The sequence below is a fragment of the Motacilla alba genome, chromosome 8 (assembly GCF_015832195.1).
Source record: "Motacilla alba alba isolate MOTALB_02 chromosome 8, Motacilla_alba_V1.0_pri, whole genome shotgun sequence".
Taxonomy (NCBI): domain Eukaryota; kingdom Metazoa; phylum Chordata; class Aves; order Passeriformes; family Motacillidae; genus Motacilla; species Motacilla alba.
In genome coordinates, this window is record NC_052023.1 from 23,661,008 (window position 1) to 23,684,163 (window position 23,156).

General features: G+C 45.8%; 1 protein-coding gene across 4 annotated transcripts in view; it reads left to right on the forward strand.

The window, feature by feature from the left end:
* Window positions 1–22,479, forward strand: part of RGL1 (ral guanine nucleotide dissociation stimulator like 1) — a 55,130-nt gene extending 32,651 nt beyond the window's left edge. For all 4 annotated transcript variants that reach the window (XM_038143883.1, XM_038143884.1, XM_038143886.1 and 1 more), the window contains 14 exons: window positions 3,815–3,999; window positions 7,116–7,240; window positions 7,880–8,095; window positions 11,218–11,321; window positions 12,383–12,467; window positions 14,306–14,395; window positions 15,550–15,636; window positions 15,862–15,894; window positions 16,585–16,706; window positions 17,015–17,104; window positions 18,285–18,468; window positions 19,133–19,498; window positions 20,517–20,631; window positions 21,139–22,479. In XM_038143883.1, the coding sequence (XP_037999811.1) occupies window positions 3,815–3,999; window positions 7,116–7,240; window positions 7,880–8,095; window positions 11,218–11,321; window positions 12,383–12,467; window positions 14,306–14,395; window positions 15,550–15,636; window positions 15,862–15,894; window positions 16,585–16,706; window positions 17,015–17,104; window positions 18,285–18,468; window positions 19,133–19,498; window positions 20,517–20,631; window positions 21,139–21,236 (1,900 nt within the window). In that variant the 3' untranslated portion in view covers window positions 21,237–22,479. The remainder of the gene's footprint in view (window positions 1–3,814; window positions 4,000–7,115; window positions 7,241–7,879; window positions 8,096–11,217; window positions 11,322–12,382; window positions 12,468–14,305; window positions 14,396–15,549; window positions 15,637–15,861; window positions 15,895–16,584; window positions 16,707–17,014; window positions 17,105–18,284; window positions 18,469–19,132; window positions 19,499–20,516; window positions 20,632–21,138) is intronic.
* Window positions 22,480–23,156: the final 677 nt, after the last annotated feature.

Below are 23,156 nucleotides of genomic sequence, written 5' to 3' on the forward strand. Positions count from 1 at the left end.
GAAAACACTACTTTTGCCTTTTTGGTCAGAAATTGGGGTTTAACAAGTCCAAGTGCCAAGTCCTGCGCTCAGGCCACAACAAGCCCCTGCAGCGCTACAGGCTGGGGACAGAGTGGCTGGACAGTGCCCGGGCAGAAAGGGACCTGGGGGTACAACTGAACACGAGCCAGCAGTGTGCCCTGGTGGCCGAGAAGGCCAATGGACCTGGCCTGGATCAGGAACAGTGCGGCCAGCAGGACCAGGGAGATCATTATTCCCCTGCACTCAGCACTGGTGAGGCCACACCTCGAGTGCTGTCTCCAGTTCTGGGCCCTCAGTTTGGGAAGGACGTTGAGATGCTCAAACACGTCCAGAGGAGGCAACGAGGCTGCTGAGGGGCTTGGAACACAAACCTGTGAGGAACAACTGAGGGAGCTGGGGGTGTTCAGCCTGGAGAAAAGGAGGCTCAGGGGTGACCTTATCATCTCTCTAACCTCCTGAAAGGTGGCTGTAGTCAGCTGGGGTTGGTCTCTTCTCCCAGGCAACCACTGACAGAACCAGAGGACACAGTCTTAAGCCATGCCAGGGAAAGTTCAGGTTAGGCATTACGAAAAAATTCTTTGGGCTCTGGAATTGTCTGCCCAGGGAGATAGTGGATTCACTGTCCCTGGTGGTGTTTTAAAAAAGACTGGATGTGGCACTCAGGGCCATGATTTAGTTGATGATGAGGTGTTAGGTCATAGGTTGGATGATTTCAAAGGTATTTCCAACTTAGTTAATTCTGTGATTCTGTGAAATGCTGTCTTTAATTCCTGTCAGATCCTGTCAGGACTGTTAGAGTTGTCTTCCCAGTAGAGACAAGGCCATGCAGAGTTCCCATGTGGTGGGAAGGTCTCATTTCCCACCTCCACTGTGCCCTGCTGAGCTGACAGAGCTGTTGGACCTGGAGCTGCCACAGTCCTGTGACCTTCTGTGCAGCTCATGGGCAGAGGGAGGTGGGTGAGTTCTTGGTCCCAGTTTGTGAACAACAGGCTCAGATACACTTCTCCACCTACCTGGAAAGGTTTTGGATATTGAAACCTTCGGAGATGGGCTCCAGTCAAAGCAGGTGTGGACATTAGAAGATTTTCTGATAGGTGTGAAATTTGAAAGCATTGCTTAGCAGAGCCTGGAGGCTGTGGCCAGCAGCACAGGAGTTAAGCATTGAGGTTTGTTATTTTTGTATAGGCAGGAAGGATTTATAGCTCATAATCAACCCATGAAAAATGTAGTCTGTAGTGTTTCTTTCCTGCCTGAGCTCTTGGAAGGCCCCTGTTCCTCTCTGAGTCTGTCGAGTATGGAGAGTTTCTTTGCAAAGGCAGCAAATACAAAGCTGCTGCAATATATGGGCAAGTGTCCAGCCCATTTCTGGAAAGCTGCATTATTCCCTGGCACTCCAGTAGAACAGCTGGGCAGCAGGGGATCACTAGGGCACAGTGTACCTCTTCTCTCTTTCCTATTTCCCCTCTTGACTGAAATGATTTTGCTGGCAAATTCAGTGTCTGCAGCAGCTGTAAACTCTTCACCCTGCTCTGGGAGTCTGTATCTGTCTTAAACTCTGTTTATTGTTCAGCTTTAGAAAGTTGCCACCAACCAAGCTTCTGGAAACTGAGCTTAGTGTAGGGAGTGTGAACAATATTAGTACAAAAACTTGCTTTGGTGAAAAGTTCCTCCTTCCAAATCATGGCTGAATTGGCCAATAGTTGTAAAAATAGAATACCTAGCATGGCTTCTGGTTTTGGGACTGGAGAGGTGATGGTTTGTGATGTGTGTGGGGAAAAGGAGCACAGAGCAGGAGGAAATGCACTATCTGGGCATGGAGTGAGGGACAGTGTTCCCTGCCTGTGGTGGGAATGAGAGGAAAATGCTGTGGGCTTAGCACAGTGGTGTTTGTGACTGTTGGTGCTCTGTGACAGCATTCTGGGTGTGTGGGGCTAGAGGGGACAACTGAAACTGGGAGGGTGGTGGCAGAGTCTGGGAGCATCTGCCTGTTGTGGTCTTTCCAGGCCTTGGGCTGGAGCTGGTCTGGCACTGCTGCCTGTGCCACAGCTTGCAATGAAACCTGAAATCCAGAACGTGTTTACATGTTAATTTTTGATTGTAGATATTTTTCGCAGCTCTGAAATTGTAATTCTGGCATTTCTCCTGCCAGCAAGCCTAACCAAAGAATGTTACCAGCAGATTTTCAAGTACTTTAACTGAAAATTCAAAGTTGCCACATTATCAGAACAAGAAGGGAAAGAAAAACAGACTTTAATGGATGCAAGTTGTATGAAATCTGTCTGGTATTAAAAGTTAATTAATTGAGTTTTGAGGAAAACCTGCACAATTCAGATGAGACACAGAGAGTGGGAGAAACTCTCCTTTCTCTTTCTTAACTATTGGTTTCCTTTGGATGCTGCTGAGCAGCTGAGTTAACCAGAGACTGCTATGGTTTCCCAGCTTGCAGCAGGAATGTGCCAGTATTTGTACACAGCTCCAATGGAGAGTTTCCTGTGCTGGAAGAGACTTGAGATATAGAAAATGGTTTTGGAGACGTGCAAAGTTCAGGGCCTTTTTCTCAGGATGTTCAGGTGTTTATTGTGCCTTTAATTCTGAAATAAGGAGCTTAAAGTTTTAAGAAAAGTGGTTCTTTTTTTAGTAATTTTCTATTTTTGCTACACTGAGTTGAAAATTGTCAACAACATTGTAAATTATGTCAGGAAAACCATAGCTCAAGTTGTTTTAATTTCTTACAAAACCATGTTGAAATGATGATAAATCCCTGCAAACGTAGGATCCGAGGGCATTCCCTCAAACATATATTGTGCAGTATCTAAGTACCAATCTAATAGATGGGTGTGGGTGAACACCTACATAAATCAGGAAAAGCAAACAAACAGATCACTTCCCCCTGCTTCAGCAGGGAGGAAACCACGCTGAGTCATCAGCTCTGCTTTCCCGTCATCCCCCTCAGCCTGTAGAAGGATTGTCCATGGGTTGGTGTTCTTTTAGCTGCATGTACTAACAAAGTCTGGGATAACTTCCCTGCACAAGATCCAGTGGTCCTACAACTCCTTAAGCATCCTTGCCCTGCTCTGCCAGCATGAGTGGGACACCCTTTTTGCCTGCTGTAATTTGACAGCCCCTCCTTGGTTTGTGCTGAAGATGAAATCAAGACTCTGCAGATACATTTTCAGTCGCTAAGATTAGCAGGACCACTGTGTCTCCTAGGCTCAGCTCCCCTGGCACTCCCAGGCTGGCTCTGGCACGGGCAGGCTCGTGCTGCAGTGAGGGTTTTATCCTCCCAGATGAGGCAATCCCACTCACTGTGTGTGCCAGTGGGGGTTAGGTTTGGGATTTTCTTCCTTTCCTCCACGAAATCCACAGTTTCATGAGCAGGCAGGCTTTGTACCAAGGCTGTAGATAAGGAGGAACACAGTGTGTTGGGATATGCAGCTCCAGTATGATCCCCAGACTCTGCAGCTGATGAAAGGCCCCAGAGGAAGCATTTGATTTAGCATTTCCACTGGGAAGGAGCCATGAATACCTTGTTTCCTCCCTGCTATTTTCCCACAACATCCCAGGGAGTGGTTATGGAGCAAACACTGAGCTTATCCCAAGATGGAATGAAGAAATCCTGTTGTGCTGTTGATGGTGTGTGTAATGTGTGGAGCTTGTTAAACATGGCTGTGTACAGCTCAGCACAGACACTGCAGGTGGTTTGTGAATGTCTCATGTGTTGTTGTTCTGGTGGGTACAGGTACACTCAGTTCCATCTGGGTGCAAACAGTGTGTTCTCTCTGTTTGCTTGCAGTGAAATAGCATCAGTCTTACGGGCCTGGCTTGATCAGTGCTCGGAGGATTTCAGGGAGCCCCCTGACTACATGTGTTTGCTGAAGTTGCTGGATTATCTGAAGAACAATATGCCCAATTCTGACATGGAGAGCAGGGTGCAGAACCTCTTGAAGCAGTTTCAGAACCAAGAAGTAGAAGCTGTTGGTGAGTTACCATTCCCTTCTCTTTTTCTGTCCTCCCAGACTGTAAGATGCCTCAGGGATTTATGTGCAGTACATTTCACCACCTCCCATGCTTATCAGTAATACTGTGAGGCTCACCAGTGACTTTTGTCTTGTTTTTTTTTTGTTTTTTAAAAGGAAACCAAACCTCTGTGTGAGGCTGCAGCCCTGTGAGGGATGAAATAGTGTTACAGTGTGAGGTGCCTATGTCTGTTCATCCTGGGGTGGCTTGGGAAATCCAACACTTCTCTAATATTTAGCCAAAGCTTTGAGATTGCTGCAGCAGCCAACTGGTTAATTGTCAGCACACTTCCCACTTTGTCACTGAGTTAAGGCATACAGCTGCTCTCTAGCTGGGCTTCTCACTTAACCTCTCCCTCCCCTAAAAAAAAACAAACCAAAACCAACCAAACAAAAAACAGAGTACAGAGCTGTGACAAAATACAGCTTGAGTCACAAGCTTTGTCCTGCAGCTTTTCTTCCTAGTCACCATCTTGTCTAAGGAAGTGCCTGTGTGTGTTTTTTCCTATTGGAGTGGCTGGCTGCTGGTATCCAAGGACAGAGGAAAATCTGACGTTATTGGGGGTCACAGTCTGCTGGAACAATAGTGAACTGCAGTCACACAAACCTGACACATCCCCGTATCCTGGTCAGAAAACTTCCTGTGGCAGAGCTGGGGAGTGGGGAGAGCTCACATAGGGTGTGAATGAGAACTGGAATCAACTTCCAGCTTTGGTAGAGGGGTGAGAGGGAATAATTCCTGATAAAGGAAATGCCAGGAAAAAAAACCACTTTCATTCCATAAAAGTCACGTCTGCCGGAAGCTCCAGAAATACCATGTCAATGCATAATAGTGTGAAATGCCAAAATAACTCAGTCACGAACAGTAAAGGAGGAATGCCCAGAGCCCAGGCCTTTACTGAGCACAGGTGAGGAACAGGATGGCTCAGATGTCACTTGTGCTGATGTTTCCTGGGTTGGGTTCTCCCAGCTCAAACAAAGAAAACTCGTGAGAACTGTATTTGGGTTCATCTGTTCTTCAGAGTGAGCAGAAGTTCCCAGCAGCTCTGCTTCTTTATTTGTTTCCTCAAGTGACAGCTGAAAACATTCTTTTTTGAGTCATAGGTGGGCCAGTAGGAATGATAATATTTTCCAAATTGTGGCAGAGTAGAGGCTGCTTATTAGAATAAAATAAGGGGAGGACAATGAAATTAAGCTGTGGAACTTGCAAAAAAGAGTTTTAGCATTGCCTTACTTTCATCAGAGCTCCATCTTTGTACATTTTCTTTCAAAATTCCTGATACGTTTTCTGCAATCTTTGTTGATAATTACTGTCCCAAAGCATTCCTGCTGGCTTCTGAATTTTGAAATTTGGGCTCTAATCCTACAGCTTGATTTGGGTAATCAAACCTCTGTTCTGTGCTGCCCATCAGCCATGGCAGTAGATTAGATTGCAGTACCAGACAGGAAGATAAAAGCTGCTTCTGGCCTCAATTCTTGCAGGTTGAGCAAGCAAAACAAGGAGAGGTAGAGGTTGCAGGGTCAGGAGGGACACGTGGTTGCTCTCAGTGCAGTCAAGAGGCAGGCAGTCTTTGAGGGGGCTGAGTGGATCATAGGGGTCCTAAGATGATGAGATACTTGAGTTCAAGGGGATTCTAGCTTGTTGGAGAGTAGGGGAAAGACTGTTTACACATTTATGAGGGAGAAAAGAGGGGTGAAAAAAGAAAAGGAAAATTCACACTATGCTTCATGTTGTGAATTTTTGGGTAGGGCTGCATCTCAGTAGTGAGGATTTTCAGTTGAATTTCAAGAGCCAAAAGCAAAAGGAGGTTTTACAAAGCCAAAAGGAGTGAGACTCTTGTAGCAGTCCAGTCCAAGTCCATGTAATTATGCAAATTGTTACAAAACAGCCAAAGTAGCAGCTAGAACAGAGGTCTCCATTTACCCCACTGAGTTCTGCCAGTAAATTGTGCAATTCAAATGTACAGATGGAAATCAGCTTGTAGACATAACTTGTTACATCAGAACTGCGGCAATTTACATTGGTGATTATGTTCTGTTAATTACTGGAGGAAGGAACAATGAAGTATTTTGAAAAACAATGATTCTCTATCACATTATCTGCTGTTGTTTAATGCTCTGCTTTAACTGGGTATGAAGTCTTGCATAACACTCTTTGTTTTTGTAAATGAAATCTCACCACTAGTAAACTCAGTACTTTGGTTGTTAGTCTTCAACAAGTCCCTATTTTTTTCTCCCTCCCTATGGAGTTACTGTTGCCTTACAGTAAAAAGAATTAGGATTTATTTTCAGGGAGTTTCTCTTTCTTCCTCCTCTACCATGTGAAACAAGGGCATGTTTCTTGGTGCTTGAATTTTTGGTTCCCAACTTCTGGTAGCCAAAAGGTGACATGGCAGCAGCTGCGGAACCCTTTCCTCTTTCTGCACTGGCTCAGGTCCCTCGGTAGGGACAGTTCTGCTCTCTCACCTCCTCTCTGCTGCCCAGTGCAGACTTAGAAGAACCATTCTGCAGAATATTGTAGGGGCTCACTGCATTCCATTTCTTGGGAAAAATTCCCTGAGAGAAAGGGTGAAGGCTGCTGGAATAAGCCCTCTTCAGCATAGCCCACGTAGCCACAAAGGGTGCCAGGATATCTGGTATCTTCTTTTATTTCTGGATTGAAGAGCATTCCTAATGCAGTATTTTGGGGGTATAACTGCAGCCTCATGCCTTTGTAGTTTGATTCTTTTTGGTCAGACTATAAATACTGAAAAATAGATTAATAAACCTGTGCAATGTCAGTAAGGAATTTTTGTTGGGGTGGTGGTGATGCCTTTTCTTTGAGAAGAATAGTTAGCAAATGGGTCAAGCCACTTCTCTGCTAAGATTTGTTCTCTTTATTTCTTCTTACTCCACCTTTTCTTTGCCAGTTTAATCTTCTGGTCATTTTTCTCACTCCAGTGGCACAGTGGGGCCATTACATCAGGCAGGGCCCTTGGGGCATTCTGCTGTAATACAGTGATGTTGCAAAATAAACACCTGCTTTGATTCATTGTTTGCTGTATAAATTCACTGAGTGGTGTTTTCCATCCTGGCCAGATGGGTTTTGTAGCACTTCCTCCAGTGACCTGGTTGATGGAGAGGAACTGGACATCAGCAATCCAGAAGAATTCTCCTCTTTTCAAGACCACGTTGTGGCAGAACAGTTGACATACATGGATGTGGTATGTAGAGTATTGCATATAATATAACTTCATTTTTATAAAATAAGACTTTTTTTTTTTTTTTTTTAAAGTTACATTGCTTTAAGTGTAGGGTTCCAGAGCAGAACTGCTGCTGGGACCCAGAACACAGCTCTGTGGTTATCCCAGCTCTTTCAGTAATTGAGCTTTTTCCTTCTGTCATTTTGAAGGGATTTTTGGTTTTGTCTTTTGTTTTGTTTGGTTTTTTTTATGGGTATTCTCTTTTGCAAAAGTTGCTGTCACTGAGAAATAACACATTTTAACTATAACACTACTTGGCTTAAAGATGTCTAGGAACTCTGGACTGTAATGCTCAGATTTTGCTTTGTCTCTATCAATTCCCTTCTAAATATCATTATATAAAAAAAAATTATCTTTGTTATGCAGCTGATATAAAGGTGCCCCTTATTTTCCCAGTGTTGTTTAGCTGACAGTTCTTTTGGGACATCAGGCCTATAAAGAGTATGCCAAAGTATCCTTTAAACTAAGAGAGAACCAATACTTACCTTTAAGTACCATTTTAGATTTAGGTCAAATTTGTCCTCTAAACCTATATTTCTTCTTGTGGATAAAAGATTTAGGAGAAACCTGCTGGCTTACCACACCTCTGTTTCATTCTAGATGCTCTTCAGAAGAGTTGTGCCCTACCACTGCTTGGGGTCCATCTGGTCTCAAAGGGATAAGAAGGAAAACAAGAACCTGGCTCCAACTGTCAGAGCCACCATCACTCAGTTCAATGCAGTCACCAAATGTGTCATCAGCACTATCCTGGGGACCAGGGAGCTCAAAATCCAGCAGAGAGCCAAGATCATTGAGAAGTGGATTCATATTGCACATGTAAAGCATTTATTCTGTTCAGTGTTTTTTGGGTGGGTGCCTTGGAGTGAAGGAGTTGGGAGAGGAGAAAGGGGTTGTACACATTGGTCCCAGGCCATCTTAGCTCTAATTCTTTGTATTTTTAATTGGAGTTTTTTTGTGATAACAAATATATATTGCCCTTCCTCTCCTCAATTCTTCCCCACCATGGAAATGGGGTTGATACTTGGCCATGCCAAAGCTTTAGAGAAGTCCAGATAGCTGTTATCAGTAGCTCTTCCCTTGTCCACTGCTGGAATCACTCCATCGTGGGAGGCCACTGGCCTGGGCAGGCAGGACTTCACCAGCATGTGGAATCACCTCCATGTGCCTCAGCAGGGCTTCCAAGAGGATCTTGTAGCAGATTCCATGTTCTTATCATGTTTTTCCTAATGAGGTGTCCTCCATGTGCCTCAGCAGAGCTTCCAAGAGGATGTTGTAGTAGATTCCATGTTTTTATTCTGTTTTTCCTAATCTGTGCAAGAAGGGGGTTTTTGCATGCCTGCTTTACATAACTGGTTTGCTAATTTCCTAGGTTTTAATATTCTACTGTAACCTTCCTCATTCCCCTCAGAGCACTGGGCAGCTGGCAACAAACGAGACCTCTCTGGAGGAGACCATTTCAAGCACTTCCATGTGGATGTGTGTTCACCCCTAAGAATCCCATGGATTCTTCTTGAGCTATTTGGAAGAGTCAGAAAAAGCTGAAGCCAGAAGCTTTCCAACCTTGGCAACTTCTGTGCTTCCAGAGGCAGCGTTCAGTCCTGCCACCTGAGCTCTGGCAACTGCATGGTTCAGGAAGCTGGTATGGGGAAGGTCTTGGACCTCTCCTGTGGCACTTACATCTGCCTGTTTTTATCATCATCTGGTGGATGCTTTATTGCCTGTGTGAAGGGATTAGGAAGTTTGATTTCCAGTTTCTACACGCAGATCTAAGTGGCAGCTTCATCATCATCCCAAGCCAGAAGGGAGCCCTGGGGAAGTCAGGAAAGGCACTGCCCTCATCCTAGTCACTCTGTGGATGGAGAGCTTTGTTCTACACCCCTGCTGATTCTGTGCTTCTCCCTTTACTTAATTCATGAAGTGCTCCAGTGGTAGCATGAAACACATGAAAAATGTATGTGCACACTCTGCAGAATAACGGCACATGTTCAGCAGCTGGGTGCACGCATACTGAGCTGCCCTTCTGAAGAAAGCTGCTTGCTTCGTGCATGCAAATGAGTGTTTTGAATAGTTAGGAGCCTGAATTAGAAAATAATCCGCTCATTAAAGTAGTTATTCACTGATAACTAAACTTAGCAGCACGGAGTTCCACATTTGTTATCTCTTCAGGACTTTTGGATCCATTTTCTTGGTTCAGAAGATAAACTGGATACTTTCTCTACTGCCAACCCTCTGCTCCACCTAGATCTAAGGTTCCTGAGCAGGAGCAGCCAATTTCACTCAAACAATATTTTCTTTAAAAATAAAAAGAAAAATGAAAGAATTAATGTCCTCTTATGCTTACATTTTTTAAAATTAAAGCTGTTTCTGCACAGGATTCTTTCTGGTTTTCCTTCTGTGAGGGACACAGCATGAAACAACGTTATTAAAACCAGTCTTAAAAATTCTTCTTACATGCAAATGAAAGCTTGCTCAAGTTTAGTCTGCAGTTGGTTGAACCACTGAGAACACTAAATCCAATATTAAATGAAATTCCTACTGTGCTCTAAATTACACAGTGTGCAGCTAAGTCAAGATGGTTCCAAATTGGATCTTCCAGTTCAAACTCCTGTTGTACTGGGAAGAAAGAAGAAAAGCTGATAATTTGTGCCTCTAAATTCGTGATCTCCACAAACTAAATATCAGGTTGAACAAAAAGAAAGGTCTCATTCTTTAACGTGTCAGTCTCCGGAGAAGAGCTGTTATGTGGCTTTTTTTGGCCCCAAGCCATGCAAAACCAGCTTTTGGTTCTAGTGAGTCCTGCCCCATGGTCTTGAACTTGGTGTTTTATCTGACCCAGGTGTCCACCTGCTTCAGGTGCTGTTGGCCCAGGCTCTCTAAGCCACACTTGGATAAATGGAGTCTCCTAACTGGGAGAGCTTGTGCTCTCTTTAGCTCATCACTCACTTCTAATGCAGCTCATGAACAGGGATGCTGATATATTAAGGTCTGACTTTTGCTTCTGCGAGTTTGCTTCACATTTGTTCAGTCCTACAGAGGAAATAAATCATGTCCGTTTTCACTGTAAGGATCCTTTACATGATAAACATTTTTAGGGTAAGAATCAGATTAATAAAAATGTTGATAAGTGGAATTGGAGTTTGAATACATTCTTATCTCCATGCAGCAGTCAAATTGGCAGGTGTTTTGTCTGCTGGATTGGCATGTACAGACACCTGTGCTGAAGTTTGTGGTATCCAAGCTCTCGTTCTTGAGCCACCAAAGGATTTCCAGGAGTCACAGACCAGACTTTCCCTCTTGCTTCCCTCCACTTTATGAGGAATCTGTGCTACTTTTTTGCGTTTTTCATTATCCTTTTCCACCCAAGCTTTTGCCACAGAGTAGCTGCACAAGAAACATCCATGAGCCAGTCTCTGTTCAGATTTATCCCAACTCTGGAAAAGCTGGGAAGGTTTTTCTTCTTTAACAGTGTGCACGTACTTGAATAACAGGTTACTCCTTTGCATGGCTTTATTTTTAATTGACACTGAGATGATTGAGGGTTTACATTTTAAATACCACATATAAAGAGGCAAAGCCTGGTTTTCTCCCTAAGGGGCAAAAGGGATTGGTAACTATAAAGAGCTTTTTAAGAAGCATAACCTTTGTGCCTTTCACCATGGCTTCATGGACTCAGTTCCACTTTTATTTTTACTTGGAGAACTGGAAGCTGTGACACCACAAATACATGAAAGTGAGGAAAACAAGCTCTGAATGCCAGAGCTTGTGAAGTGTTTGGTGGCTGGAGTGGGGAGTGATACTTTTGATGCTCAGTATTTGCACAGCTGCTGCTCAGCAGTGAGAATGTGTAGCAGGCCTGACAGGGCTCCCAGAGAGGAGCACTAAGGTCTGTGCAGTGCTGACATTTAATGCTCCTGTGTTTCCAACCACTCCTTTCACAGGAATGCAGGATCCTGAAGAACTTCTCCTCCTTGAGGGCCATCATTTCAGCTCTGCAGTCCAACTCCATCTATCGGCTGAAGACCACCTGGATGTGTGTTTCCAAGTAAGCCTCTCCCCCAGTTCCCAAGGGCCACAGGGCTCAGTGCTCCTTCTTTTCATCCTCTCCTCACTCTTCCTGTTCTGTTCCTTCGCTGACATGGGTCCTGTCAGAAGAACCTCTTATTCCTGGGAGGCTCAGACCCCTCCTATGAGCTCCTCTTTCCTGTTGAGGGGACAGTCTGCCCTTGGGGATACTGGATTCTGTCCTTTTTAGCATACTGGGTCTTCCACAATCTCTCTAGAAAAACTATGGCACTGACTTCTCACCCAGCTCATGCTCACCACTCCCAGGTCACCATGATCTCTGATTGTTGTCTTCTCTCCCATGAAGTTTGAGGAGACCCAGCTTGCTACAAATCCTCCCAACTCTTCTCATGTTGCTGATATTTACATGAAATAGATTCCCAAATTACAAAATCCAGTGTTGAAGATAATACTTCTTCCAGGGGAACACTTTATTGTGTTAATAATATTTACTGCCTGCCCCACAGATGCCAGAAGTTGCTGCCTAGAAAAGATGGTGTTCTGCTCATTCAGTTTGGGGAAACCAGATTTCTTTGCCTTTGATAAATTAAAGTATCACTCTGCTAGGCAGTATCCTTCTGTATTTCCTCTCCACAGAGGTGGGATTTTCCTTCTGCTGCCCCGTGTTTCTGATCAAAATTTTGCCTATCTTGTGTTTATAGTCTTGGGCAAAAAACTACTCCTGCACTTATTTGCTTCCAGCTTTCCAGCATGCATGGAATAGGGCAAAAGTCAAGAACTTGGGTTTTTCTGTTCCTTTGTATCCCCTGACCCATTTTCACACTGCACTGACAGTTCACAGCCCTGCCCAGGGGCTGCTGCTGGTGTTTCTTTGCTGTCAGATGAGGCCAGACTTTGCTGGAAGCACCAGAATATCCCACCAAGGCTCCCACGAGATGTGCAGCATCTCACTGGGTCCATTTTGGTTCTGTTATCTTTTATAAGTGGAACTGTTAAAGATTGATGAGAAAGAAATGGAAAATTGATTGGATTTTAGAGTTCTTGCTAATGATTTAAATGACATTATCTTCTCCTCTGCAGAGACATCCTGCTGATGTATGAAGAGCTGTCTGACATCTTCTCAGACCATGACAACTATCTGACAAGTAGGGAGCTGCTGATGAAGGTGAGAACTGGTGTGAGTTCAAAACTTGTGATCTCAATGAAACCTGAGGTTTGACCCTTTTTGAAACCAGCTGCCAAAGCTCATCTCTTCCTCAGGGGCCTTTTGTGGTGCTTTAGGGAAGAGTAGGCTGTAAAACCTGAATTTCTTGCTGGGCTGAGAGTTGATTTCCTTGTTCCTGGAAGAAGCAGTAGCTTCAGCCTGGATAGCCACAACCAGCAGGCTTTGCAGCATGATCTGGGTGGACAGCAGGTCTTGCAGCCCCTCAGCCCATGAGGTCACTGGAACAATGCCACACCTTCAGCTGAGGAATCAGTCCAAGATGTTGATCCCATTATCCTGTACCTTTCTTAGAACTGAGGAAGCAGGGCTGGGAATTCTGAAGGAACAGGCTTCCTACTCTGTGGGTGGCCAGATGGACAACAAAGCAGGCTCTGTTGTCCATAAGTTTGACTTCTGCACTCTGGTGGGTGAACCCCAGTAAGCTCAGGAGCCTGAAATGGGTGAGGAAGAATGGCAGGGAAGGGCTGTGTTCTGCAAAAACTAAGGAATGTTTGTGGCATGTTTTTTCCATCTACATAAAAAAAAGTTCCTATAATCTCACTAAGCAGTTCATTCTTTGGCAGTTCTGTCCAGCCAGTCTGGCATTTGTCCCTCAGCCCCTTGCCTTGGGATCTGAAACACTGTGTTTTGCTCAGGAATGGTGGGTGAACACATCCACATCTGTCAGTCTGTTTTGTTTATCATCCATTTATCAACATCTGTAGGTAATTCTTAAAGCAGGTGAGACCATAATAAGCATAGAGGGAAAATGTGTGTTCAGAACAGCCTATTTAACTAAATATTAAAAGACAAAACAACTCAGACTGAGCCCAGACCTCTGGCTCCCAGTAAATCACCCTCCAGCTGCCCTAAGCAGATTTTAAAAACATTTTGGAAGCAGTGAGAGGAGGAAAATCTCTCAGAATAGCTAGAACCTCTCGCCTGCTTTTCATCTTGGACCATTTGGAGGATTAATATCCAGTGAATCCTCAAAGGCTTAGTTTTCCTTCACTATAAATAGCCCCTGTAAGGGAAGCCATGTTGGACCTTGCCTGTCCATCCTGCAAATCCAAGTGTGGAGCGAACAAAATGCCACTGGAAACAGATGGGGTGGCATGGAAAGGGAGCAGTGTTCTCTCCTCCTGAACAGACATTGATGATGCTTTGTGATACATCTACACAACCATGGGAAGAAGCACGTGACTCCAACATCCCCTGTGCATCCAGGGAAATACAGGTTTAAAGAACTAATGTGGAATATCTCATCCATTCAGAGGAAAGCTGGAGTTGTGGGGATGGAAGCCCATTCCTTTTAATTTCCTGCATGGTTTTGGATTAGCCAGTAAGCCACAGTTGCTGGATGTTGGTGTTGCAGCATAAGAAAAACAAAGCATTACATAAGATGGAGATGTTTACTTGTAGCAGGCCTGATTCGGGAATTAACCAGAATTCCTGATGTCAGGAGTGTTGGGATAGAGCATCTGGACACCCTGAAGGATGTCTGAGCTTCTCTGATTTAAACTCCCAAGAGATTTTTAGCAGCACCTGGCTTTGGCCAAAGCCATTCTGCAGAAAAATTCCCTCACGGTCATCTTGGGTGATTTTTGTCCAAAATTCCCAATCAGCATCTGAGTCCCAGGAAGTCACCATGTATGTAGACACACGTGTGTCTGCACAGCAAATATTTTTTGCTGGCTTAACTTGTCTGGTTAAATGGACTTACTGTTTTACATGCATGGAGTTGCTAGTTTACCACTTGGATCCTTCATTAATTGCTTTAATTCTTTATCCCCTCACAGGAAGCAACATCCAAATTTGCAAATCTGGACAGCAGTGAGAAAGAAAATCAGAAAAAGTCACAGAAACGACTGCAACTTCAAAAAAACAAGGTGTGTTTGGGGGTTTTCCTCCCCTTTTTGAACTGGTAACATGATTAACCCTAATTGGTCAGTTCTATAAGAAGCAAAATCTAGAAAGGTCTTCACCAGAGTGAGTGGGCAGGAGGGGATTGATGGATATAAACGTGTGGTCATCACTTCCAGCTCTCTTTTTTGGTCCTACAAGAAAGAGTTTCACTATCTACTCTTGTTACACTTTAGAGAGAAACACAATTTCCGTGTAGTAAAATATGTGCTTGCTGTAAATACTGGAGTTCTTGTGACAAAGAGAATTGGCTCTGGCAGAGCAGAATCCTCATTTACTTTCAAACATGCTGATGAAGCTTCTGACACACCAGCTTGAAAATTGCACAGGCTTCTACAGAGATTGCTTTGTAAAATCTATCTGGGTTCCAGTCTGCTGGTGAAAATAGTTTTTGTCTCAAAGCTGGCAAAGATTTAAAAGGACAGGGAGAGAGAAATGTGGAATAGGGAGGCAAAAGTGCTGAATATGATTTTTGTCTGTGTAGTTGTTTGACTGGAAAAAATACAGCTACTTCTGAATGGTAGAAACAAGTGTTTGCTTTGCAAGTGTAGAGCCAGCCTGAACTCTGCAAGTGCTGGCAGTCCAGAAGTTCAAAGTGTGACTAATTAGCATTAAATTGCAGTGGATGGCTGGGGAAGATGGTCACTTCTTGGAGAGAAAAAATGGTGGCTTAATTTGACCCCACTATCACAAGGTTTAATCACACATCATTGAGTACAAATCCACAGGGATGAAGCAAAGCTGCTCACACAGGCTGGCCAGGACCATTCCCCTGCTGCTCCTCTTGCAGCAGGTGACAGCAGGGACCCTGTCCCTGGTCCTCAGTACTTCTTCCAAAGGCAGGGTTTCCTGGGGACCCACTGCTGGGAATCAATGATGGCAATACTGTCATGCAAAACCACTGGGTAATACCTGTGAGAGCATCCTGGTCTCACTGGAATTGGATTTAAATTCTATATTATCTAATGAAAATGATGTAATGAAAGAAAACATAATTACAGGACTGATGTTTGGTTAAGCAGATTACTTTAATTTCATTTTCTTACACAGGAGTGTTCTGGAATTGTAATTATTCTCATTTTTCAGTCTGTTAATCCAGCATTGCTCTGCTCACTTGCAGGGAGTGATGCAAGGCACAGTCCCTTACCTTGGCACCTTCCTGACTGATCTCATCATGCTTGACACGGCCCTTCAGGACTATGTTGAGGTAATTTGGGGCAATTTTTTGGAATCCTGAATACCCTCCCTGCCTTCCCAATTGAGTTCACATGTTTCTGCATCCTCTCCTTCTGCAGCTCTTAAAATCTGTTTACCAAAAGAAAAGGGAAGCAATATGCAGCGTTATTAACTAGAACTTGTGTGAATTTTTTGTGCATTTATCTCAAGGTACAAGTCTGGCTCTTCTCTGATCCCTTCTCTTTCCTTCCAACAGGGTGGCCTGATCAATTTTGAGAAGAGAAGAAGGGTAAGTTGAATGTTCTGTGATTTTTGGTTTATTGATACCCTCTGGGCAAGGGCATTTGTCTTTAGCAGCTGAACCAGACCTGGTGGCAGGAGACCTTTGCTTTCCAGAACACACAGTTAGTAAATATCTTCCTTCTCCTGCGGGAAACCCTTTGTAGGTGAAAGGCTGCAGACAGCAAACCAGGTAGAGAGGACTGAGAAATAAATGCTGTCAGTCTGTCCTTTTGGCCCGATCCTTGTTGGTCAGAGATCAGTCATGTCCTGTAGGAGTAAAGGTGCTGGGGTTACCGTGGGCTGAGTGAAGTCAGGCCAAATCTCCATCCTGGGGCTTGAAAGCAGACCTGGACTTGGCTGAGGTGGAGCCATTTCCTCCCCTGAACTGCTCAATAACCTGCCCTGAACAGTCCAGGGTTATTCTGGCAGGGTGTGTACAAGTGCAGTTACAGAGAGCAGCACACTCCGGTCACATGCCTTAAGGGTAGCATTTTACATTCCTCTGGAGCAAGTGTGAGTGCACATTATGGATCCTAGGGAAAAAAGCCCACCTTTATTGTTAGAAAGCTGGTTCTTGAAGTAGTTAGCTGAAACTGAACTTCACATCAAGCTGAGTTTGTCCTGGATCCCTCATTGAATGAATGAATATAACCTTGTTTTCTAATTAGACTTCCTATGGGATTATTTCTTCTCTTAGGAATTTGAAGTCATTGCCCAGATCAAGCTCCTGCAATCTTCATGCAACAGCTATTGCCTGATACCAGACCAAAAATTCATCCAGTGGTTCAGGAGGCAGCGACACTTAACGGAGGAGGAGAGGTAGGTCCTCAGTGCAGCTGGGAAACCTCTGTTCTCAGCCCCACACGCCTGGGCAGGTCAGGGCAGGGACATGCAAACACTGGAGAGTTTTAAAACCTGTTATAAGGAGGTGAAATATCCCCTTGGCCCTGGTAAAGTGCAGGCAGAGCAGTGTTCCTCTTTGTGGTGCTGCAACCTTCTGTGAGGTGAGAGTAACTGAAGGACTCTTGGATTTCTTGAATGTTGCTGCTGTGAGATGTACAACTAAATAACTGTACAACTAAAAGGCACTGTCTGCAAATATTCACCTGCTGGCCTCTGCCCTGCAGTTACAAACTCTCACGTGAGGCTGAAGCAGCTGCTGATACCAACATCCTGTCTCCAAAATCCCAGAAAAGCATGGTGAAGAGGATCAGCACGTGAGTATGATGGGGCACAGAGGGGTTTTGGGGTGGGAATAAGGACCTGGATATCTCAAAAAGCAGTGCTCATTTAATCAGCTGCAGAACCTGGCTGGGGATCCCCAACCCTGCATTGCTTTAAGGAGACATGCAGCCTTGTGGCTGAAGCTGTCCCTTTGTGTAGCTAGAAGCAGTCATGAGGTTTATTAAAGATAGAAGAGACTAGAATAAAGAATCTTTCCTATGGTGTCAAAATAAGAAACCATTTTAGTGATGGATTATAATTCAGTACCTGTTGTGTAATAACTTTGCTGAATGCAGTCTGGTCTATTATTAGTCTAAACTGCTATAGACATGCAAAGATTCCTTGCAGGATTTTATATGAAAATTAAGGTTAGCAAAAAGGCATTTGATAGTGGAAACAACCAGCTGGAGAAGGAGAAAAAAAATCATGGGGACGTTGTCCAATTTGGTGTAATACCACAAAGATTCAAACAGGACAGGGCCATGCAGCTGGACATGGGAAACGAGTCTAGCAGGAATGCAGGGAAAGCTGCATGGAATAAAGCACAGCTCCAAGACTGAAGTAAAACCATCTGCACTCTGATTGTGTTTTGCAAATGAATACTGTAGAAAAGCAGTCAGTGACACCTCTTAAGCTGTATTAATCAATAACTGCATGCTGATGCTCCCTGCTCCTCCTCTTGGTGGGTCAGACCAGCTTGTTTCCTTTGACACTCCTTTCAAGTCACTTGACCTGCATTTAGAAATGAGTCTTGGAGAGGGAGTGCCTTTAATTTACACTTTATGATCTCCTTATTGTGTGCATCTCCAGTCTTCTAGAGAGAACCTGGTACCTGTGGCACTCTAATAGAGGGCAGGGGGGTGAATTTGCCCTTAGAAGCCCTTTTTTTCTGTTAAAGGAGCCTGAAAATGCGAAGAGATGGAAGGGGAATGTTCTAGTGGGGCATGAGCTGGTTGCTGCCTTGCAGCCGTGGGCACTCTGGGGCAGGAAGGTGTTGTGTTAGCCTGTAACAAAGCCTCTGGACAAACTGTATAAACACCACAAAGGAAATGACAACAGGCCACTCCAGAGAGGAAAAAACTCCAGAATGAAAGAGTTCTGAACCAAGGGACAGCTTTGCTCTGCACCAGCTCTCGCTTACTGGCTTTTATGCTTTCTTTCTTTCTACACTAGACTTTTTCTGGGCACTGATGTGTTCACCCCACCCAAAGAACAACCCCTGAAGAGCTCTCCTGTAGGAGGGAGCTCCGGGGAAAGCACGGATTCAGCCAGTGTTTCATCGTGTGAGTTTAATCACTCTGAAACTGAGGATGTGTGTGTGACTCCCATCTCCAGTCCTGAGGACCCTCTGAAAAAGGTACAGCTGGGGCCTCTGCATGCTGCAGGCAGGCCCAAGACACTGGCCCAAGGCTCTTGGTCATGACTAAAGCATTGGTTTTAGTGAAATGGGGAGAGAAGTGTGTAAAAATGGAAGAAATCCAGTTAGGGCTCTTGCACAGTGTTCTGTGTTGTCACTAACAGTGGGTTTGTTACTGTCAGGAAGCTTTTGAGCAAGGCAGAGGGAGAGAAAGGCGAACGCAGAGCAGGGGAAGGAAGGGGGCAGTTTCAAGGAGAATGGCAGAGAGGAGGGGTGCGTGTATTTCCATTTGTGTAAAGGCTCTCACCTGGAGCAGGAGTGCCTGTGACACTCTCTGCTCCTTCCAGCTGGTCCCAGTTCCTGGTTGGCCGCCTACAGCCTCATGCTGTTCCTTGGATCTGCTGCCACCTCCTGGGCTGCTCTTACTGCAAGGCCAGAGCAACCCCAGCAGGCCAGAAACTGTCATTAAAATGCTGTAATCAACCAAGTGAAGTTCAAGTTTCCAGTTCAGGAGGCAAGGAATCCCTGTGCCAGCAGGTTGGGCAGAGTGTGGGTGACAGGTTTTGTCTGTGCCTTCTGCCTTCTCCCATTCCTCTGGCACAATGACACAGCCAGACACACCAAATGTCCCCTTTGTGACAGCACTTTCCTTTCTGTTGTGCAGATCTCTGGCTACTCCTTATCCTCCTGTTCTCCTGACTCTTCCATGAGCACGCCTTCCTCAGGGGTGTCATCTTTACCCTCATTCCTGCTGGCCTCCACCGACGACAAGAGCTCCGTGGGCTCTGACAAGGGCTATGACTCTGACAAGGGCTCCATCAGCTCTGACAAGGGCTCTGGCTCCAGCAAGGGCTCCATCTCTGACGCTGGCTCAGGCTTGGACAGTGGCTCCATCCCCTCCAGGGACTCGGGCTCGGTGCCGAGCGGTGCCCCCAAAGCGCTGCCCGTGTACAACCGGCAGAGCGAGGGCTCCTGCATCATCCGGGTCAGCATGGACGGGCTCCATGCCAGCGTCTACAAGAGCATCCTGGTGAGTGCCACGGCTCTGGGCTCAGCAGCTGGGTCCATAGCAGGGTGACTGCACCCATCACTGCATTTGGAGAGCCCCCCTTCACTGAGCTGGCTCATCAAACCTGGCTGGAGCGGGAAAATGGCACATGGTGCCATGCAGAATGGAGCCTGCTGGGAATGAGATGTTTTAAAACAGCTTTTGGGAAGTTTCTGGTCTGGAAATTGGAGTTTGTGTTTTATCAAAAAGCTCCAGGTGAAGCACTGTGAGCACACTGAGCTTTTGACTTAAGATAGTACATTTTCCTTGGAGCAGCTTTCCCCGGGAGCTGACATGCCCTTTAATTCCACAGCTTCTCCCGGTGAAGAAGGGAGACTCTCCCTCCTCTCACCAGACCAGGAGCCCCAGAATTCAGGCATTTCCCTCTCTGCTTATTCTACAGACACATCCCAGCAATGCCACTGGTGCTGGACCATGGGTGATGTGGCTTAGCTCAGCTGGGGGGAAACAAACGTGGGGTAGTTCTCAGCATCTTTAGTTCCTGATTTTAATGGTCTCACTTCCCCAAATCCAGCAGTTGTTCCCTGAGGCCCCAATGCATTTGGCTGCTGGTGAGACTGGAGGAGCCATGTGTCTGCTCCAGATGCACTTCCACAGCACACAGCCAACCCAGCTACAAGGCCAGAAAGCTTTGCAGGATGTCCAAGGGAGCACTTCGCAAAGGAGCCTGCAGCAGCAGCTGGGGCAGCTCTGCCTGGGGGCTTCAGTGGCTGGTGAGAGTGAGGTCTCTCAGAGGGAGCACACACTGGGATCCACTGCTGTCTCTACTAGTACTGTACCTGTGTCAGCTTGAACTAAAAAGCCACCACCTCCAAATGTCAAAACCGCTAAGTTCAGTTATCTGTCAGCACCTGCCCCTTTGTTATTGACCTGTTTTTTCAGTTCTCTGACATCTCGCCCAAGAACAGTCAGGTTTTTGCTAAGTACTAAATCACAAGAGTGAATGAGAACAATCTCTCATTGCACCTTATCTTTCCAGATAACCAACCAAGACAGAATCCCTGACGTCACCCAGCGAGCCTTGCTGAAGCACAACCTCGAGCCTGATGCAGTTGAAGATTATGAGCTCGTGCAGGTCATCTCTGAGGACAAAGGTAAGGAAGCAGAACCCTGCTGCTGCCTGGAAAGTTCTGTTGGATTTCAAAGTGAAGAGTAAAATGGGAAGCATTAGAAATGCTGCTGACAGGTCACAGCTGCCATTGAGAACCCCCTGGCTGCTCAGGGGTGGTTTCTGTCAGCATAGCCCCCTTCCCACTGGCAGAGCCAGCTCCTGGGCTGCCAGGCTGGCTTCATGTGTGCCTTGCAGCCGCAGAGTGACCACAGGATCTTGGGTGGGGGTGATGTTCTGCCTCCCCGGATCCCACCCATCATCAGTCTTCGCTGAGAGTCTGCCAGGGCCTTTGCCAGGCTGAGCATGGCCTGGGCCTGGCCTCCCCCTCCTGCCCTGCTCCCTTTCCTGCAGGAAGCTGCTCCCGGTGCTGCTGTGGCAGAACAGGGAGATGGCCCTGACCACACGGTCCTGCTCCTGCTCCCTGTCCTCTCTCAGCTTTCCTGCTGCTGTGCCCCCTCCCCACTAAGGCTGCTGTGGCCCTGTTCTGCAGAGCTGGTGTTCCCCCGCGATGCCAACGTGTTCTACGGCATGAACAGCCACGTGAACTTCGACTTCATCCTGCGGAAGAAGGCAGAGCTGCTTGGCTGAGGCTGCACCTGCGCTGCCCTCCCGGGCATCTCTGGGAGGAATCTCTGGGAATCTCTGGGAATTCCCTGTTCAAAATGTGCAATTGGAGCAATGGGTAGCCCTGGTGCAAAGGCTCCAGGCTGCTGCATTTGTCTTGAGGACACCCCGTGAGCCATCTCTGTGAGAAAAGGGTCTCCTTCGTGCCAGTATTATACAGAAGATCATCTGAACTTATTTTTATAGAACTGAAGCAAGTTCTGAGTATGTCTGCCTGAACCAGCCGAGAATTTTTTGCACTTGTTCTACACCAGAGAATGACCCATTTTGGATCTTGTTTCCAAAGAACTTTAAAATGAATGAACTGCACTTGCCTTTGCGTGAACATCATGAATGGGACAGACAGACACTGCTTTGTGTTGGATGGAGGTCTTAATGTCACAACGGGCTGGTTTCCCTTGGACTTGGTTAAGCCAAGGACCAGGACTTGATGCCTTTTGTGTGCACTCCCATGTGATGGATGGACGTCCTGTCCTCCCAATGTGCAATTCCTCTGCTGGAACTGAAATCTGAAGCTCTTCACAAGCCATAAGAAAGACGTTGGATTGTAAGCAACCCTGATTTGAGACACATGAAATACACAGAGCATTTCTGGTTCTGCTGGTAGCACTGTGCATCCCTGCACAGATCTAGGAGCTATTATCCAACCAGACAGCTTAGGATTCTTAAGGATCATTGGTTAAAATAGAGTTTTATCCATGCCTGGGCCTTTTACCCCCAGTTCTGTGGCACTAATTTGCAACACTGGGCTCAGGTAAGTTTTACACTACATTTGGATTTATAACTTCTGTTTACAGGTAGGTAAAACAGACCGACTGTAGGTCTGCTGTACATCCAAGAGTCCTATGGCAGGTCCCACAAGCCTGCTGTAGGTCATAGCCTGAACAATTTATGAATTCCAGTTGTTTGTTATAGGGTGACGGGGGGGGGGGTTGTTACTGAGCCTTAAACTTTGCCCAGAGTTAGGGCAAAACTAAGTTCAGTTTTCTCTGCTTTTGGTGCCTGTACAGTGCAGTGCCCTGTGTACATAGCATAGCTCCTCCTGTATATAGTACTGCTCACTCAGAGGGTGTATGGCAGTGTTAAGCTGAAACATAAATGTTCTGGATTTTAAAATTACACTTTGCAAATGTTTATATATGTTATGTTTTTAACTGCTTACCTGTAATCTTTATATGATAAGTATATAAATTGTTTTTCATTAATATTTGCCTGGAATCAGTCAATTTCCTTTTATTAGTGCACGTCAGATGTGTAAAAACACCTCACACCACTTCCCTCGCTGTCACTTTCTTCAGCCTCTCCACTTTTACTGTTTTAACTTTTCAACAGCAAAGCCAAAGCCCTCCCAGTGCATCAGCCCTGCACAGCCTCTGAGAGATAGGGATCTTTTGTGCTATCAAAAAAAATACAAAGTTGTGTCAGGGACCCAAGGTCGTGCCTATGGCACTGCCATATTTGGCCCATGGTTGTATATGTCAACAAGACAAGGAAAAACACTTTATTGTTTAATGGAGGGAACCTGACCCTTGAAAGAGAAACGATGGATTGGTGCATTGACAGGAAGTTAACCTGTGGAAGAGGAACAGTACTCACTGGAGCTGTGGGCAGCTGGAAGGGCTGTCAGGAACGACTGTGGCCTCATCTCACATGCTGGCCACACGTGAGATGATGCTGTAACTGGAAAAATTCCACTCCAGAGGAGGAGATCCAAGGCCTGGTGCTGGGGTGGAGGGGGTGAAGACTTCCAATGTCCTTCCACAGGCCATGTGGGCTCATAAAGCAAGAGACCTGCGGAGGAAGCAAGAGGGATTGTGAGGAAGGAACGACCCAGGCTGTGCGTGGGCCCATGGGGCAACATCCATACTCACCAGGTCCTGTGGG